The sequence below is a fragment of the Bufo gargarizans genome, chromosome 5 (genome assembly GCF_014858855.1).
Source record: "Bufo gargarizans isolate SCDJY-AF-19 chromosome 5, ASM1485885v1, whole genome shotgun sequence".
Lineage (NCBI taxonomy): Eukaryota > Metazoa > Chordata > Amphibia > Anura > Bufonidae > Bufo > Bufo gargarizans.
Genome location: NC_058084.1, coordinates 33,068,126 through 33,085,487, shown reverse-complemented (window position 1 = coordinate 33,085,487; position 17,362 = coordinate 33,068,126). Strand labels below are relative to the sequence as shown.

General features: G+C 43.5%; 1 protein-coding gene across 2 annotated transcripts in view; it reads left to right on the top strand.

Moving 5' to 3' along the window:
- Positions 1-16,836, top strand: part of GRHL2 (grainyhead like transcription factor 2) — a 107,490-nt gene extending 90,654 nt beyond the window's left edge. For both annotated transcript variants that reach the window (XM_044294420.1, XM_044294422.1), the window contains exons 14-16: positions 4,862-4,947; positions 7,482-7,546; positions 15,173-16,836. In XM_044294420.1, the coding sequence (XP_044150355.1) occupies positions 4,862-4,947; positions 7,482-7,546; positions 15,173-15,290 (269 nt within the window). In that variant the 3' untranslated portion in view covers positions 15,291-16,836. The remainder of the gene's footprint in view (positions 1-4,861; positions 4,948-7,481; positions 7,547-15,172) is intronic.
- The last annotated feature ends 526 nt before the right edge of the window (positions 16,837-17,362 follow it).

Here is a 17,362-nt window from a genome sequence, read left to right as displayed (position 1 = left end):
TTCGTTTCTTAAAGGGTCACTCCAACTTTCACATCAGTTATTAATTGGACCGGTAGAGAAGGTTTGGCTCCTTTTGGTCCCTGACCTGTAAAGTTCTGGATGGGGTCATGTGGGGCGCTGCAGCCAATCCTTGGCGTCAGCGATCACATTTCTAGGTGGCACATCACCCCTGGGTCACATGCCATTTGGGGACACATCACCACTGAAGCCAGTGATTAGCTGAAGTGGTGCACATGACCCCATCCGAATATGTAGACTGTGGACCAGAAGGAGTCAGTCTGTTACTCTGTACCCTTGGAGCTGGAATGGATTGGTGGGGAGCTGGTGAGTGACCTTTTTATTTCAGGATCGTGCTCTGCTGGTCAAAGTGAAAACTGATATAAAGCTGGAGTAACCCTTTAAAGGGAATCTGTCACCAGCGACCTCCCTACTATACTGTTTGCATAGACACATAGCTGTGGTTCGCCTGATTAAAACGCAGTTTTTCTTTTGTTGATCCGAGATTCTGTTCCCAAGTTATACTTTTTCTTAATATGAAAAGTCTTTGGTGCAATGAGGGTGTCACCTTTGCTCTTGTTGCACCCAAGCCTTACTCCTTTCTGAGACTTCCCTCACTGCTTTGCTTGACAGAAACAGGCAGTGGCAAAGAAGTGAGGGAGGAGTTGGCCACAGAAAGGAGCAGAGCTTGGGTGCAACAAGAGCAATGGCAACACCCTCATTGCACCAAAGACCCAATTTTCATTTTAAGAAAAAGTATCATAACTCGGGAACAGAGCCTCGGATCAACAAAAGAAAAACAGCATTTTATTCAGGAGAACCACAGCCATGTGTCTATGCAAACAGTTGGATAGGGTGACAGATTTCCTTTAAAGGGCTGTCTCACTTCAGCAAGTGACATTTTATAATGTAGATGAGTCATTAAAAGGCACTTAGTAATGTATTGTGCTTGTCCATATTGCCTCCTTTGCTGGCTGGATTTATTTTTCCATAACATTATACACTGCTCGTTTCCAGGGTTACAACCACCCTGCAATCCATCAGCAGTGGTTGTGCTTCCACACTATAGGAAAAAGCACCTTCCTCTCTAGTGGCCAGGACCATGGCAGCACACAGGCTGGTGCTTTTTCCTATTCTGTGCAAGTACGGCCGCCGATGCTGGATTGCAGGGTGGTCATAACCATGGAAACGAAGGGATGAGCGGAACCGTGGATGTTCGGGTTCGGCCGAACTTCAAGTCAAAGTTCTGGTTCGAGACCCGAACTCGAACCTGAACCCCATTGAAGTCAAAGGGGCAAGCTCAGGCCATGTGCCAAGTTTGGAGATCCAGAAGTTGAAGGGGGCAGACCCGTCATTCAGTACATGTAGGCGTGTGCACACGTACTGTTCCACTATGTTGCTAAAATGCTGCCTCCTGCTAAGACGTTTCATATCAGTTGGTGGTGCTGGTTGTTGTGGAGTGCTGAAAAAGCTTTTCCACATTTTGGCCATGCTAACCCTGCCTTCTGAGGTGCTGGCGATGTGCCAGCTGTGTTGGCGACTTTTTCCTCCTCCTCTGCCTTCGCCTTGTGCTTCCACTGAGCCCCCGCTGTCAGGTGTGAATGCCTTCAGCAGCGCGTCTACCAGTGACAGAATTAAGGACAACATGTGTAGTCGCTCATGTGTGCCAGGCTGCCCAGACGCAACGGCAAGCTACCCTCTGTGAGAGGTGTATCGTCTGTGTCCTCTGTATTCCCCCAGCTACGCTCCACTGATGACCATAAGCTGCTTTAGGTGCCACCCTGCTGTGAACACTGTTCCTCCTCCTCATCCTGCAGAACTGTGCCCTGGCTGGACACTTGTGTACCTGTCCTCTGTTGGTGCAGGAACCCACCCTCCAAGCCACTTGTGAATGACTGTCCTGATACCCGTGGAAATGATCCCTCTTCATCCTCCTCTTCCTCCTGTACCACATGCTCTTCCATCATCGCCCGAAGTGTTTTTTCAAGGAGACATAGAAGTGGGATAGTAAAGCTGAGGACTGCAACATCAACACTGGCCATGTTGATGAAGTACGCGAAACAGCGCAACACGGCACACATGTCCCGCATGGAGGCCCACTCGTTGGTGGTGAAGTGGTGCTGTTCCGCAGAGCGACTCACCCGTGCGTGCTGCAGCTGAAACTCCACTATCGTCTGCTGCTGCTCGCAGTCTCTCCAGCATGTGCAAGGTGGAGTTCCACCTTGTGTGTATGTTGCATATGAGGCGGTGAGCGGGAAGGCCGAAGTTACGCTGCAGCGCAGACAGCCGAGCAGCAGCAGGGTGAGAACGCCGAAAGCATGCACAGATGTCCCGCACTTTCTGCTGGAGCTCTTACATATCGGGGTAATTTTTCAGGAATCTCTGCACCTCCAAATTTGACACCTGCTCCAGGCAAGGGATGTGTGTCAAACCGGCAAGCCCCAGAGCTGCTACGAGATTTCGCCCATTATCGCACACCACCAGGCCGGGCTTGAGGCTCAGCGGCACCAACCACTCATCGGTCTGTTGTTCCATGCCCGTCCACAGCTCCTGCGCGGTGTGTTTTTTTTCCACCCAAACAGATGAGTTTCAAAATAGCCTGCTGTCGTTTACCCCTGGCTGTGCTGAAGTTGGTATTGAAGGTGTTACGCTGACCAGATGAGGAGGAAGCGGAGTAGAAGGAGGAGGCAACAGGAGGCAACGAGAAATGTCCTGCAATCCTTGGTGGCAGTAGGACATGCGCCAAATTGCTATCTGCCTCAGGCCCAGCTGCAACTGCATTTACCCAGTGTGCAGTTATGGAGATATAACGCCCCTGCCCGTGCTTACTGGTCCATGTATCGGTGGTTATGTGGACCTTGCCACAGATGGCGTTGTGCAGTGCACACCTGATTTTGTCCGCCACTTGGTTGTGCAGGGCAGGGATGGCTTGCCTGGAAAAGTAGTGGCAGCTGGGAACCCTGTACTGTAGCACAGCCACCGCCATAAGGTTTTTAAAAGTCTCTGTCTCCACCAGACGGGCATTAGCAGGCATACTGGCTATGGGACGGCCATTCTGCTTTTGCTCTCTGCTCCCTCTTTTGCTGTGCGGCTGGCGCTGTGTGACCACCACCTCTTCCTCCGAATTGCACACGTCACTCGCATGACCTTGATTCCATGTGGGGTCTAGGACCTCATCATCCTCCACATAATCTTCCACCCACTCTTCACCTCTGTCCTCCTTGCTGGTCTGCACATGGCAGAAAGCCGCAGCAGTTGACACCTGTATTTCGTCATCATCATCAGAGACGTGCTGCGGTCCACATTGTGAAACATAAGTGGTTGGGCATCGGTGCACTCAGTCTCTTCCACTTCTGGGGCAGGGCTAGTCGGATGGCCCTGGGAAACCCCGCCAGCAGAGTCTTTTAAAAGCATAAGAGACTACTGCATGACTTGGGACTCAGACTGTTTGGCTGATTTGCAAGGTGGTGAGGTGAAAGACAGATGCCCATCGGCTGCAGGTGCAAACTCTGCTGTTTCAACAGGGGATCGGGTGGGAGACAATGTGAAGGAACTGGAGGCACTGTCAGCCATCCAATCTACTACAGCCTCTACTTGTTCTGGCCTCACCATTCGTACAAAGGTAATCGGGCTACAAAATGACTCTGAACGTCCTGTCGCCTACGTGCACCTGAGGAAGGTGTTTCATTTGGGCATGTAGCTGGCACAGATCAACCACGCCCTCTTCCTGCAACAGGAGCTCCACCAGCACCAGTAGCACCACAACCAGGGCCACGTCCCTTATTTGATGCTCTCCTCATTCTTTGAGGTCACCCACCGAACTAACAGTCAGATTAACTATCTTAATTTCCAGGTCACATATGCAGTGCAGGTGTACCTCACACCAAAAATGGATATATGTTATCGGCCGAACTAACAGTCAGATTAACTATATTAATTTCCCTGTCACGTATAATGTGCACATGTGCCTCACACCAATAATGGGTGGGTATATGTCACCCACCGAACTAACAGACGCATTAACTATTATATGTTTGTGTCAGGGGTACACAAATTGTGCATTGCACCCACAAAAATATCACTATAGGTCACTCGCAGAATTGACAGTTAGATTAATTATTATATTTCTGTTTCAGGTGTGCAAAGCTGGTGTATTGCACCCACAAAAAAATCATTATAGGTCACCCACAAAACAAATGGCCAGATTCCTAACACTCTCCCTCTCTACAGCTGCCTGCTTCCTGTCCCTGCACTACTCAGAGTTGATGGGCGGTGCTACACGTGATCCAGCTTGTATAGAGGCTGGGTCACATGATGCACCGGCCAATCACAGCCATGCCATTACTAGGCATGGCTGTGATGGCTTCTAAGTACTCACAGCTTAAAAGTTTGTTGATTGGCTGCCTTGCAGCCTATTAAAAGCTATATTAAATGCTCAAACCCAAACTTTTCCGGCAAAGTTCGGGTTCAGGTCCGGGTACCCGAACTCGCAAAGTTTCGGTACGGATCCGAACTTTACAGTTCGCTCAACACTAGAAATGAGCCGTGTATAATGTGATGGAAAAATGAATGAAGCCAGCAAAGGAGGCAATATGGACAATCGCAATACATTAGTAAGTGAGTTGTATTAACTTTCTCTACAAAATAAATGCTATATGGTGAAGTGAGATATCCCTTTAAAGGTATTTGCCCATTTCTCAGCAAGCTTTAAGTTACCCTTGTATAAGGACCTATTAACATTTTGGCAGACCGCTAATGATACCTCTTCTTCCCTGGTTTAGTTTTCTTATTAATAGTCTCTATTGTGAGATAAAGGAAATAATCTGAAGATTTCAGCCTTACTTTTTTGCTTTGCTATTTTCAGTTCTACTTTATGTGAGAAAGGAAAGCGATGAAGTTTTTGATGCGTTGATGCTAAAGTTTCCTACGGTGAAGGGACTACTGGAAGCTGTGAGTATATTGTAGCTGCAAGTTACCTTCTGTGTTGTTATGGGTGGGCATCTGGTGGCACCCGGGCTGTTGTACCTAGGTTTTAGTTAAAAGACAAATCTCCATTCACAACTTGTCTTTTTCACTACATTTGGCACATAAGTCAGGAAATGAATAAATGACCATGTGGCCTTGAAAAATGCAGCTGTATGCATTACAGGGGAATGGGCTGCCACTGGACCCCCAATGTGAAAACAAATAGGACATACAGCGCAGTGTTCATTTCCCATGTATCAAAAGTTTTGTCAACTGTACTTTCCAAAACAGTAAAAAAATGAGGCAAAAAACAAAACAAAAAGCGGACTGATGCACACCATACACTTTTTAGGCATCCGTTGTGTCTGTGATGGACAAATTTGGGAGATGAAGCTGCCACAAAGAGGTGTAGCTGGTCGTCTATAATTCTTGCTCAGATTGGTTGACTGCTTTGCCAAGCATATTTGACATTTCCATCTCTACGGTAAAAGTGAGAGGTCTACCTGCTGTTGTCTTCCGGGGATACTTCTGACCAACTCCCATTGAACCCCGGAGCTGCTGCAGTAGTGACTTGTGTACAGTATAGATCATATATTCCCTTATAGACAAGGCAGAGCCCTTTCCATGCAGATTAGAATACAATGCAGAAGCGATGGAAAGTATACAGAACCGAACCCACACTCATTCTGAGCATCAAGGACATTGAGGCTGCTGCTCCACGGTTTTTAGCTTGTGATTTTTTTATTTTTTTGGGGCATTTTTTTTTGGGTGGTGTTTTGGCAGCATTTTTAGGCTTTAAAAAACAAACCAACAGATAACGTGTTTTGGTGAGGTTTTTAAAAAAAATGTTTTTTTCAAAGCTCCCTCAGTGCGCCTGCGCCGATGACATCACCGAGAGAGAAGACGTCATCGGCGCAGGCGCACTGAGGGAGTGCTGAGGAGGCAAGCCTCCTCATCTCAGAGCGCCTGTGTCGAATGAACACAGGCGCGCGATTTTTGAAATGCTGACAGGGCCGGCCGGCCGGAGGAGATCGCGGCTGGTCCTGTCAATCAACAGGATGAGGGGGCGGTTTTTTGCGGTGGCTACCAGCAAGTAGACGCCCTACTTGCTGGTAGAGGCCTCATTTACATATTATAAAAGTTTGTTTTTAGAAAAAACTGCTGAAGTAAAGTAAGAGCATTATATTTTCATATATCGCAGTATAAGGAATTTAACTAGCCCCCCCCAAAAAAATTACTTTAGTGGGGTGACAGAAGCCCTTTAAGTATGATTTATTTATTTATTTATTTTACCGCCATTGAGCGAAAATAATTGATTAGTTACCGCAAAGCACAAGGAAATTCGGCTTCGCAGCGAATCGATTTTTTGCTGGAATTCGGATCGAATTCCACTTTGTCCGGAACACTTCACTCAACACTAATCTTGATGGGTGAATTGTAGTGTTATCGGTTGCAGATTTTCAGGGCTGAAAATCCACAAGAAATCTGCCACATCTGAACATAGCCTTCTGGGTTGTCAAGGATTTATTTTTCAAATCATCCTCCCCTGCGGAGAAATCTATCCTTGCCTGTTCCCCACTGCTTCGTTCCGGATTCTGGCTATCTTCACTGGACTTCCAGTCCCAGTCTGTCAACTTCTACACAGATGGAGTCACGCGCCGCACGTGCGCCACTGCAGCTAGAGACTAGCATCAGTGGTTACTTGTGCCCAAGGGGCAGATGACCCGACATGATGAACTGTTTATGGACACGTTACTGCTGAGGCCAGTCATAGACTGCAGTGGCGCAGACGGGGACCGGAAGTCCTGTGAAGACAGCTGGGAGCCATGTATCTGGAACAGAGCGGCGGGGAGCAGGTAATTACAGATTTCTTCACTGGTACCACTGGTTGAGGGGGATTTAATACTGAACCTGGAAACCCCTTTTAAAAAGTTGAGTTTGAATGATGAAGTCCCTTAGGCCTCATGCACACAATCGTTGTTTGAGTCCGCATCCGAGCCGCCGTTTTGGCGGCTTGGATGCGGACCCATTCATTTCAATGGGGCTGCAAAAGATGCGGACAGCACTCCGTGTGCTGTCCGCATCCGTGGCTCCGTTCCGCGGCCCCGCAAAAAAAATATAACATGTCCTATTCTTGTCCGCGCTTTGCGGACAAGAATAGGCATTTATATTGCCGGCGCCCGTTCCGTTCCGCAAATTGCGGAAGGCAACACAGGCGCCTTCCCTTTTTTTGCAGATCTGCAGTTTGCGGACCGCAAAAAACGGCACGGTCGTGTGCATGAGGCCTTAGTGTGTAAAGCAGCATCTGTTATATTGTGTACTGCAGGTAGAGGGCAGTATAGTGCCACAAATAAACACCGATGGGGAGTATAAAAATAAACTCTCACCTGTTCCACATCTGGATGAGCATGATTGTATCCACTAATATCTCATTCACATTCTGCCGTGTCCACAGATGGCTCATGTTCCGGTGTGGGGGACTCCGTTCCATCTGTTATTGTTTTTTTTTATTTTTCCAGATATCGGAAAAATATGGTATTCCTGTGGAAAAAATTGCGAAAATCTATAAGAAAAGCAAAAAAGGGTAAGAAGATTGACCGTTTATAATAAACATAATACAAGTAACTAAGTTAAGATTAAATCAAGGCTTGTGATTGAATGGGTTGTCTTTTATAGGTATTGGGCAGTTGTCTTATCCTCCTACAGTTTTCAAACCAGCCCTGGATCTGAATACTTTAGTAATTGCATGTCATTAGGAATGTATTATAGCTATTGAGTTATTAAGTGAAATCTCTGTACAGCGCCTCCTGCTGTTTACCCTTTTTCTAATTTTTGTGTCCTGCTGAGTAGTGTTGATTGTGAATATTCTAATCGCTAATTTTTATCGCGAATATCATCACTTCAAGAATTCACGAAGAATGGAGAATATAGTGATATATATTCGTAATCGCTAATATTCTAGATTTTTTTTCATCAGTAACCTCCCTTCTTGCTTGTGGGCCAATGAGAAGGCTGCAATGTCTTTGTCTGAGCTTAGCAACATCCCTAGCAACCAATAGGAAAGCAGCCTACCCCTTACTATATAAGAACCTCCCCAGCAGCCCTTGTAGTCAGTGTTTTGCAGACCTGAGAGAGAGAGCAGTGTTATTGCTGTGCTCTGTGCTCTCATCTGGATCCTATTCCTTATCCAATTACATTAGATAGTTAGTTAGCTCATATATATATCATACAGTTAGTGTGAGATATAAATAAATAAAAAAGTATACATATTGGGTATCGCCACGTCCGTATCGACCGGCTCTATAAAAATATCACATGACCTAACCCCTCAGATGAACATCGTAAAAAATAACTGTGCTAAATAAACAATTTTTTGTCACCTTCCATCACAAAAAGTGTAATAGCAAGCGATCAAAAAGTCATATGCACCCCAAAATAGTGCCAAACGAACCGGCATCTCATCCTGCAAAAATCATACCCTACCCAAGATAATCGCCCAAAAACAGAAAAAACTATGGATCTCAGACTATGGAAACACTAAAACATGATAATTTTTTTTCAAAAATGAAATCATTGTGTAAAACTTGCATAAATAAATAAAAAAGTATACATATTAGGTATCGCCACGTCCATATCGACTGGCTCTATAAAAATATCACATGACCTAACCCCTCAGATGAACATCGTAAAAAATAACTGTGCTAAATAAACAATTTTTTGTCACCTTCCATCACAAAAAGTGTAATAGCAAGCGATCAAAAAGTCATATGCACCCCAAAATAGTGCCAAACGAACCGGCATCTCATCCTGCAAAAATCATACCCTACCCAAGATAATCGCCCAAAAACAGAAAAAACTATGGATCTCAGACTATGGAAACACTAAAACATGATAATTTTTTTTCAAAAATGAAATCATTGTGTAAAACTTGCATAAATAAATAAAAAAGTATACATATTAGGTATCGCCACGTCCATATCGACTGGCTCTATAAAAATATCACATGACCTAACCCCTCAGATGAACACCGTAAAAAAATTAAAATAAAAACGGTGTAAAAAAAGCCATTTTTTGTCATCTTACATCACAAAAAGTGTAATAGCAAGCGATCAAAACATCATATGCACCCCAAGATAGTGCCGATCAAACAGTCATCTCATCCCGCAAAAAATGAGATCCTACCTAAGATAATCGCCCAAAAACTGAAAAAACTATGGCTCTCAGACTATGGAGACACTAATGATTTTTTTTGTTTCAAAAATGAAATCATTGTGTAAAACTTACATAAAAATTGTATACATATTAGGTATCGCCGCGTCCGTGACAACCTGCTCTATAAAAATACCACATAATCTAACCTGTCAGAGGAATGTTGCAAGTAACAAAAAAAAAAAAACGGTGCCAAAAACAGCTATTTCTTGTTACCTTGCCTCACAAAAAGTGTAATATAGAGCAACCAAAAATCATATGTACCGTAAACTAGTACCAACAAAACTTCCACCCTATCCTGTAGTTTCTTAGATGGCATCACTTTTTTGGAGTTTCTACTCTAGGAGTGCATCAGGGAGACTTCAAATGGGACATGCTGTCAAAAAAAACAGTCCAGCAAAATCTGCCTTCCAAAAACCGTATGGCATTCCTTTTCTTCTGCGCCCTGCCGTGTGCCCGTACAGCAGTTTACGACCACATATTGGGTGTTTCTGTAAACTACAGAATCAGGGCCATAGATATTGAGTTTTGTTTGGCTGTTAACCCTTGCTTTGTAACTTGAAAAAAAATATTAAAATGGAAAATCTGCCAAAAAAGTGAAATTTTGAAATTCTATCTCTAGTTTCCATTAATTTGTGTGGAACACCTAAAGGGTTAACAACGTTTGTAAAATCAGTTTTGTATACCTTGAGGTGTGTAGTTTCTAGAATGGGGTCATTTTTGGGTGGTTTCTATTATGTAAGCCTCACAAAGTGAATTCAGACCTGAACTGGTCCTTAAAAAGTTGGTTTTTGAAAATTTCTGAGAAATTTTAAGATTTACTTCTAAACTTCTAAGTCTTGTAACGTCCCCCAAAAATAAAATGTCATTCCCAGGATCCTAACCTGAAGTAGACATATGGGGAATGTAAAGTAATAACTATTTTTGTAGGTATTACTATGTATTATAGAAGTAGAGAAATTGAAACTTGGAAACTTGCTAATTTTTCCAGATTTTTGGGAAATTTGGTATTTTTTTTTTATAAATAAAAATGAATTGTTTTGACTCCATTTTACCAGTGTCATGAAGTACAATATGTGAGGAAAAAACAATCTCAGAATGGCCTGGATAAGTGAAAGCGTTTTAAAGTTATCACCACTTAAAGTGACACTGGTCAGATTTGCAAAAAATGGCCTGGTCCTTAAGGTGAAATAAGGCTTTGTCCTTAAGGAGTTAAGAATTTGTAGTCTGTAACCATGGAGACAAATAGCTCTGTGGACATAAAAGAGTAGCAGTTTTTAATTAAAAAGGATAGAAGAGAGAGGAGAGCATCACAGGTAGGACTGTTAGGCCCCTTTCACACGGGCGAGAATTCCGCACTGGTGCAATGCGTGAGGTGAACGCATTGCACCCGCACTGAATCCGTTCACTCCAATGGGGCTGTGCAGATGAGCGGTGATTTTCACGCATCACTTCTGCGTTGCATGAAAATCGCAGAATGCTCTATATTGTGAGTTTTTCACGCAATGCAGGCCCCATAGAAGTGAATGGGGCTCCATGAAAACCGCAAGCAAGTGCGGATGCGGTGCGATTTTCAAACATGGTTGCTAGGTGACGATCGGGATGGGGACCCAATCTTTATTATTTTCCCTTATAACATGGTTAGAAGGGAAAATAATAGCATTCTTAATACAGAATGCTAAGTAAATTAGGGATGGAGGGGTTAAAAAATAATTAAACTCACCTCATCCACTTGTTCGCACAGCCCGGCTCACCTTCTTACTTCTTCTTTGTGGACCTGGGAGGAAAAAGACCTTTGGTGACGTCACTGCGCTCATCACATGGTCCATCACCATGTGATGAGCGCAGTGATGTCGCCAAAGGTCCTTTTCCTCCCAGGTCCTCAAAAAAGAAGAAAGAAGATGGATGAGGTGAGTTTAATTATTATTTTTTATTTTTTAACCCCTCCATCCATAATTTACTAAGCATTCTGTATTCAGAATGCTATTATTTTCCCTTAAAACCATGTTTTTGGTCTGGGTACCAAACATGCCGATTTTTATTTTTTTTTGCGCATTTTCCCACAACACACCCACATCTTTTCCTACAACGCCCGTGTGAAAGAGGCCTTAAGATAGATGAAACAAATTGGCGAAGACAGCCTCTCGCCTTGTCCTGTTATGTAAAGAGCACAACAGCCGTAGCATGCGTAGAAGTGATTGTCTTGGCTGCTACTCGCCGTCCCTCTGGTCAGGGTAGTCGAAATAAAAATTTGGTAGCTAGGTGAAAGGAAAATATGGGACCTGCTGGCAACGCTGCGAAGGAGGACAATCCAGGATATAGCGAGGATTACTGTATTGGTGGATCCCTTCGTCAGTTAAGGCTGCTTTCACATCTGCGTTTTCCTCTCTGGTTTTGAGATCGTCAATGGGGACGCAGTGAACCAGAATGCATTCCGTTCTGGTTTGTTGTGTTCCTGTGCTGGAAACAAAACTGCTGCAAGCAGCATGGGAAACTGAACAAGCTGGATCCGGCACCAAAAAACCATGTAAGTCAACAATGCCGGATCAGTTTTTTTCGGACACGGAAAAACTGGATCTGAAGCCCATGGACTTACAATGGTTTTAGTGCCGGATCCGGTATGTTCATTTTCGATATCATACAACCATATCCGTTCTGAACGGATGCAGCTGGTTGTATTATTGAAACGGATGCGTTTTGCTGTGGTTTTGATACCCCGTGCTGGATGTCAAAATAGGATGTAAAAGCAGCCTAAGGCCTCTGCAAAAAATACGGATGGCGTCCGTGTGCATTCCGTATTTTGCAGAACGGAACAGCTGGCCCCTAATAGAACAGTACTATCCTTGTCCGTAATGCAGACAATAATAGGACTTGTTCTATTTTTTGGCGGAACGGAAATACGGACATACGGAAGCGGAAGGCACACGGAGTACCTTCCGTTTTTTTGTGGACCCATTGAAATGAATGGTTCCGCATATGGTCCGCAAAAAAAACATAATGGACACGGAAAGAAAATATGTTCGTGCACATGAGGCCTAAAACACACCCTTTTAAGTATACATTACAGACAGCTTAAGGCGACATGCACACGAACGTGGTTTGGTTCCGCATTCGAGACGTTTTTTTTGCGGCTCGGGTGCGGACTCATTCACTTCAATGGGACCGCAAAAGATGGGGACAGCACTCTGCAAAAAAAAAAAAATGTCCTTGTGTGTTTTTCAGACAAGGATAGGCATTGTTGCAATGGATCCGCAAAAAAAACGGATGCCATACGGACCGCAAAAGGCATACGGTCGTGTGCATGTAGCCTAAAAGGGGGTTTTGGCAGTAAAACACAATACAAATAGTTTTGGCAGCCCCTCACGCCCACTTTTTTGTAACCTACTTGTAATGTATACTTACCAATGGTGTGTTATACCTGACGAAGGGATCAGTATGATCCCAGAATGCGTTGTTTTTCCACCAATCCAGTAATCCTCGCTATATCCTGGATTGTCCTCCTGCTCAGCAGGTCCTGTACCTGTACCAGGCCCTGGCTACCAGACTGTTAATTAGCGGCATTTGTAAAATTGCTTCATTTTTAAAATGCACACGTTGGAAAGATAAAACGGTTGCAAACGTGTCCGTAACTTGTCAGTGTTCCTATCTCATGACTCTGGTAATGACGGCCCGAAGCTAAAAGTGTGATTTTTATTTATTTTTTATTTTTTTTTCATTGCAAGTTTTCAAACAATGTTGTTTTTTCTTTGCTTTTTGCAGTAAAATTCCTAAAAGTAAAATCCATGTGAGATTTTTTTTTACTGTGCTGAGACTACTCAGCACTACTGTGACTCATACGTTAAGGGGAAGTGGAGCACAGCGGTTTGTCAAACAACGGCTGTATATTTACACAGAAATACAATGTTATGGTCATATCGGTGCTCCGAGTATAAATAGTGAGTCACTCCGGGCTGAAATATCTACTTTATAATGCCGCTGCCTTTCCTGCAACTCTCATGCTCGTGACATCAGGCCACGCTGATCAGCGTCATCAAAACAGAGCAAAGGCGAGCAGCTATCTGTGACCATGGGAGGGGCGCTCCGTGATGCAGCAGGAGCAGAATGTGTTGTACAGAACCGGGCACATCGTTTTTCATACCTTTCGGCATATTTGAGAATGCGTAGACTTGCTTTACAATTTTAAATGTTTGTGTCAAACCATAGCCGAGGGGTGAGGCCTTTTGCCTCTTTTATGACCATTGGACTTTGCAGTATGGCCTCATGCACACGGCCGTTGTGCGGCCGTTCCGTGCATTGGGGACCGCAATTGCAATCTATTTTTGTGACTCTGTTGTGCCATTCTTTTGTAATCCCTGCTAGAAATGAGGAATGAATTACTAGCCGTTTGCAATGAAGATCCAGATGGGTGTTACCAGTTGGGGGAGGGGGCAGCACAGGAAGCACTGATTGGATAGTGTCAGACTGTGCAGGAAAACTCCCCTAACTGGTAACACTCATCTGGATCGTCAGTAATTCATTCATAATTTCTAGCAGGAATAATAGAGAAATGGCTTCAGAATATTTACATTGGGGGATGCAAGTAGTTACTAAAATAGACATGTCAGGAGAGGGGACAGGTCCTCTTTCATGAGCTATGTGGCAGTCCGGACAGGATTTAGACCTCTGTATATAAACAAAATGGTTTGCATAGATGTCTAGCTTGACTTGGTTCATAGGTCCTACCCTTTTTCGCAAATCGGAAGAGACCTGTCAATCAAGCTGAGCTGGGCAGCGAGAAGCTGGAGGGGAGCCGCCCTGTGCCTGTCTCTCTCCCTACGTTTGCCTAAAACTAGGGGGAGATTTATCAAAACTGGTGCATGAGGAATCTGAAGCTGTTGGTCATAGAAACAACGGAGATTCCAGCTCTCAATGTCCAGAGTTCCTGTGGAGAATGGAAAAGGACACCTGATTGGTGGCTGTGGACGACTACTTCTCTTTTCTTTTGCACTTCTCTGAAACACAGCAGTTTCTCAGAGTAACACGTAAGGAGAGATTTAGAATGAATTGCTGCGATTTGCGCCAAATGTATCAAATGTTGTCTGATGATTGATACATTTGTCGTATCTTTTAAAGGTGTTTAGATTTGGGGCTCCAGTTTTTATGCTTGTACCCCCACTGAAACAAAATTCCAAAATTTTTGCAACTATTTGAAAAAGTGACACCTGCCTTCCTACCCACATCCTCTTTTCAAAAGTGAAAAGAGTGATAGAAAATCACAAAAAGTTGCACATTTTTGTGCAGAAATGGTGTGTGCCAAAGTTGTGAAATTTTTAAGCCAGAAAGCTGGCATGCGAGGCTTCATAAGTACTTCCCATAGTTCTTTGTAGTGAAACAGCCTGTTGTTATGTCATGTTGCCAGTGGTTAGGGCAGTATAGATTTACATGAATTTCATGACAGGTTTCCTGTACCATGACTATGCCCACTTCCAATTAGTGGAGGTCCAACCACTGTGGCCTCCATTTGATCCTGAGTAGTGCTGCCTTTTAGAATATTTGGACCACAAGCAGTCAATAGGACAAGACCTCTTTATTGGGACTCCATGCATCTCCTATGCTCCATCTTGCAACTCATTGTGTATATTTCGGTGGGCACAGGTAGCACGGGTGAGGATTTTTGTAATATGCAAGCCTTCATTGTGGTGTGGAAAGAAGGTACTGTTTCAGAATCCTGTACATATTAGATGGGAACTGACTACATGAACAACAGTTAGCAGATGACAAAGTGGAGTGTGACCATTTTATTTGACTCATTTGCCTAGGCACCAACAGTACCACTAATCCCAATAACAAGGGACTAACCTCAGTTCTTGGGATTAGTGCTCGAACCCCAAGAACTGGGATTCTAGACGGAGAATAGACCACTGTCGCCAGACTCCCACTGGTACATTTCTACGCTCTAATGGTCATGTGAAAACCCATCACTTCCGTACATGTAATGAATGTGTTTCTGGTCTTTTCTTAGCATTTTGGTGAATATGGATGACAACATAATCGAGCACTACTCCAATGAGGACACCTTCATACTGAACGTGGAAAGCATGGTGGAACAAGGCTTCAAGATCACACTGACAGAAATATAACCCCCCGCCCCTCCAGCCAAACTGATGCCTGATGGGGAGGAATATCCATGGACAGAGAACTGTTCTCCTGCAATTCCTGCCCCACCAGAGACATTTAGAAGTTCTAATTAGTACCTAGGACTGCGAATGCAAGCTTCGATATCTGGTCCACGTAGTAAAAAAAAGACTGAGAAACCATAGTTATATTGGTATTATGCTACTATACAAGATGGAGTCTCCTTGACCGAAAACATGATTTCTTGATGATCTTCAGAAGCATCACCTTCTCAAAAAGAGATTCCAATTCCATATGCTGGAAGAAGAGGGGGATTATAGATTATGTAAATGACTTCCGCAATCATCAAGGAAGGTTCTATGCAGTATCTCCCGAGTCTACAGCAATGTGGTGAAGGCACGTGGACCTAGTGACATGGTCTTGTGCAATTTTTTTTATTGTGCTGTAGATCAACTGGTTTTAAACTGAATGTACAAAAAGTATTTTGTAAGTAATCTAAAAAGTGATTTTTTTTATCGCAATGTACAAATTATTTTGTAAAGTGCAATATTATATTTTACATTTTTGTTATTTTCTTTGTTTACTGCCACAATGGTGAACCGTCTTCTTAAAAAAACAAAACAAAAAAAGAAAAACTCAGTAAGGGTAGGTAAGTCTATCGTAATGGGGGAGGCTCATGAAACCAATCAAAGCGCAGCTTTTATTTCCTAAGCTGCTAACTGCTTGCTATGGGCAGCAAGGCTTGCTTTTGGGTGAGTGCTGATAAATGAGGTCCTATGTCTACCCCTAAGCTTCCACCATACAGATGACATAATCTCCCCCCTAATCTTGCGTGTCTTTGTCTGATTGTTTGCTCAGTCTACTCGTGCTTACCGTAACCTGAGCGTTTAGGGCAAGAAACATGGAGAGGCAGCCCCTTGTAGAGTAGATAAAACTTCCTGTGATCACTTCAGTACATCAACCTGTACTCAAATAGTGGTCCCCTAATATGCTATTAAGAAATTTTAAGGTTTTGGAAGGAGCCGGTCTAATATCTCATTCTGGAGAACCCAACATATTAGTGCATTATATAGACGGCTCATTGATTTCAGTGGGGACTGTGTAATGCTTAATTTCCCCTGCGGTGGCGCTGTAGAATACTGGCTGACTATTCCTCCGCAGATCATGGTTGATCACTAAGGATGTGAGCAGGAAGATGCCCCGTGAGCCGCTGATTGTCGAGGAGTCTTCTAACTAAATCAAAGCTGGTAACCCTTAAAGGACTCCTCATCCAGAGTACTCTAATAAAGGGACGGGGGCTATATAAATCTTTGAATATAAGGGGAACGTTATCTATTTTGCAGTAAGAGTATGTGCTTGAATACCTTCCATATCCTCCTCTCGAATCATTCAAATGTTAATGAACATTGTGGAGTTTGTACATAGATGTGTAGTATACGACTGGAACTATTGTATTTGTATAATTCTGGTGAATGTGAGACAGCTGGACAAATGTGCTTTTTTTCCCCTAAAAAAATAAATATATATATATAAATGGAAGGAATGGCAGCACCAAATATCAAAAGGTACATCGGGTGCTATATCCCAGGGTGTAACTTCTTACCCAAAAATATAGTAAAAAATGGACAGCACTTCCAGTAGAAAATCGTGATTTATTGGCCCATGTGGGACAGTGAGGCAACGTTTCGGCTCAGACAATGCTTGAGAAAGGCTCTGTGTCTGAGCCAAAACATTGCCTCACTGTCCCACAGGGGCCAATAAATCATGATTTTCTACTGGAAGTGCTGTCCATTTTCTACTATATATATATATATATTGTATATTACTTTTTACACCCGTGCTTCCAAACCGAATTATATGATTGTAAATTTGATGGATGATGTTTCTGTATTGTTGGTTCGTAGGTGATTGAAGAATCAGGTTCTGGACACTATGGAACAGATTTTCCCATAACTGGATGTATCAGCGATGTTTTAGCCTTTTGGGACTATTTTATGAATTTGACATGTAGGATACACTCCTGTTGTAGTAAAATGTCTTTAAAGCAATATAACTTATTTAAAAAGCTAACCTCTGC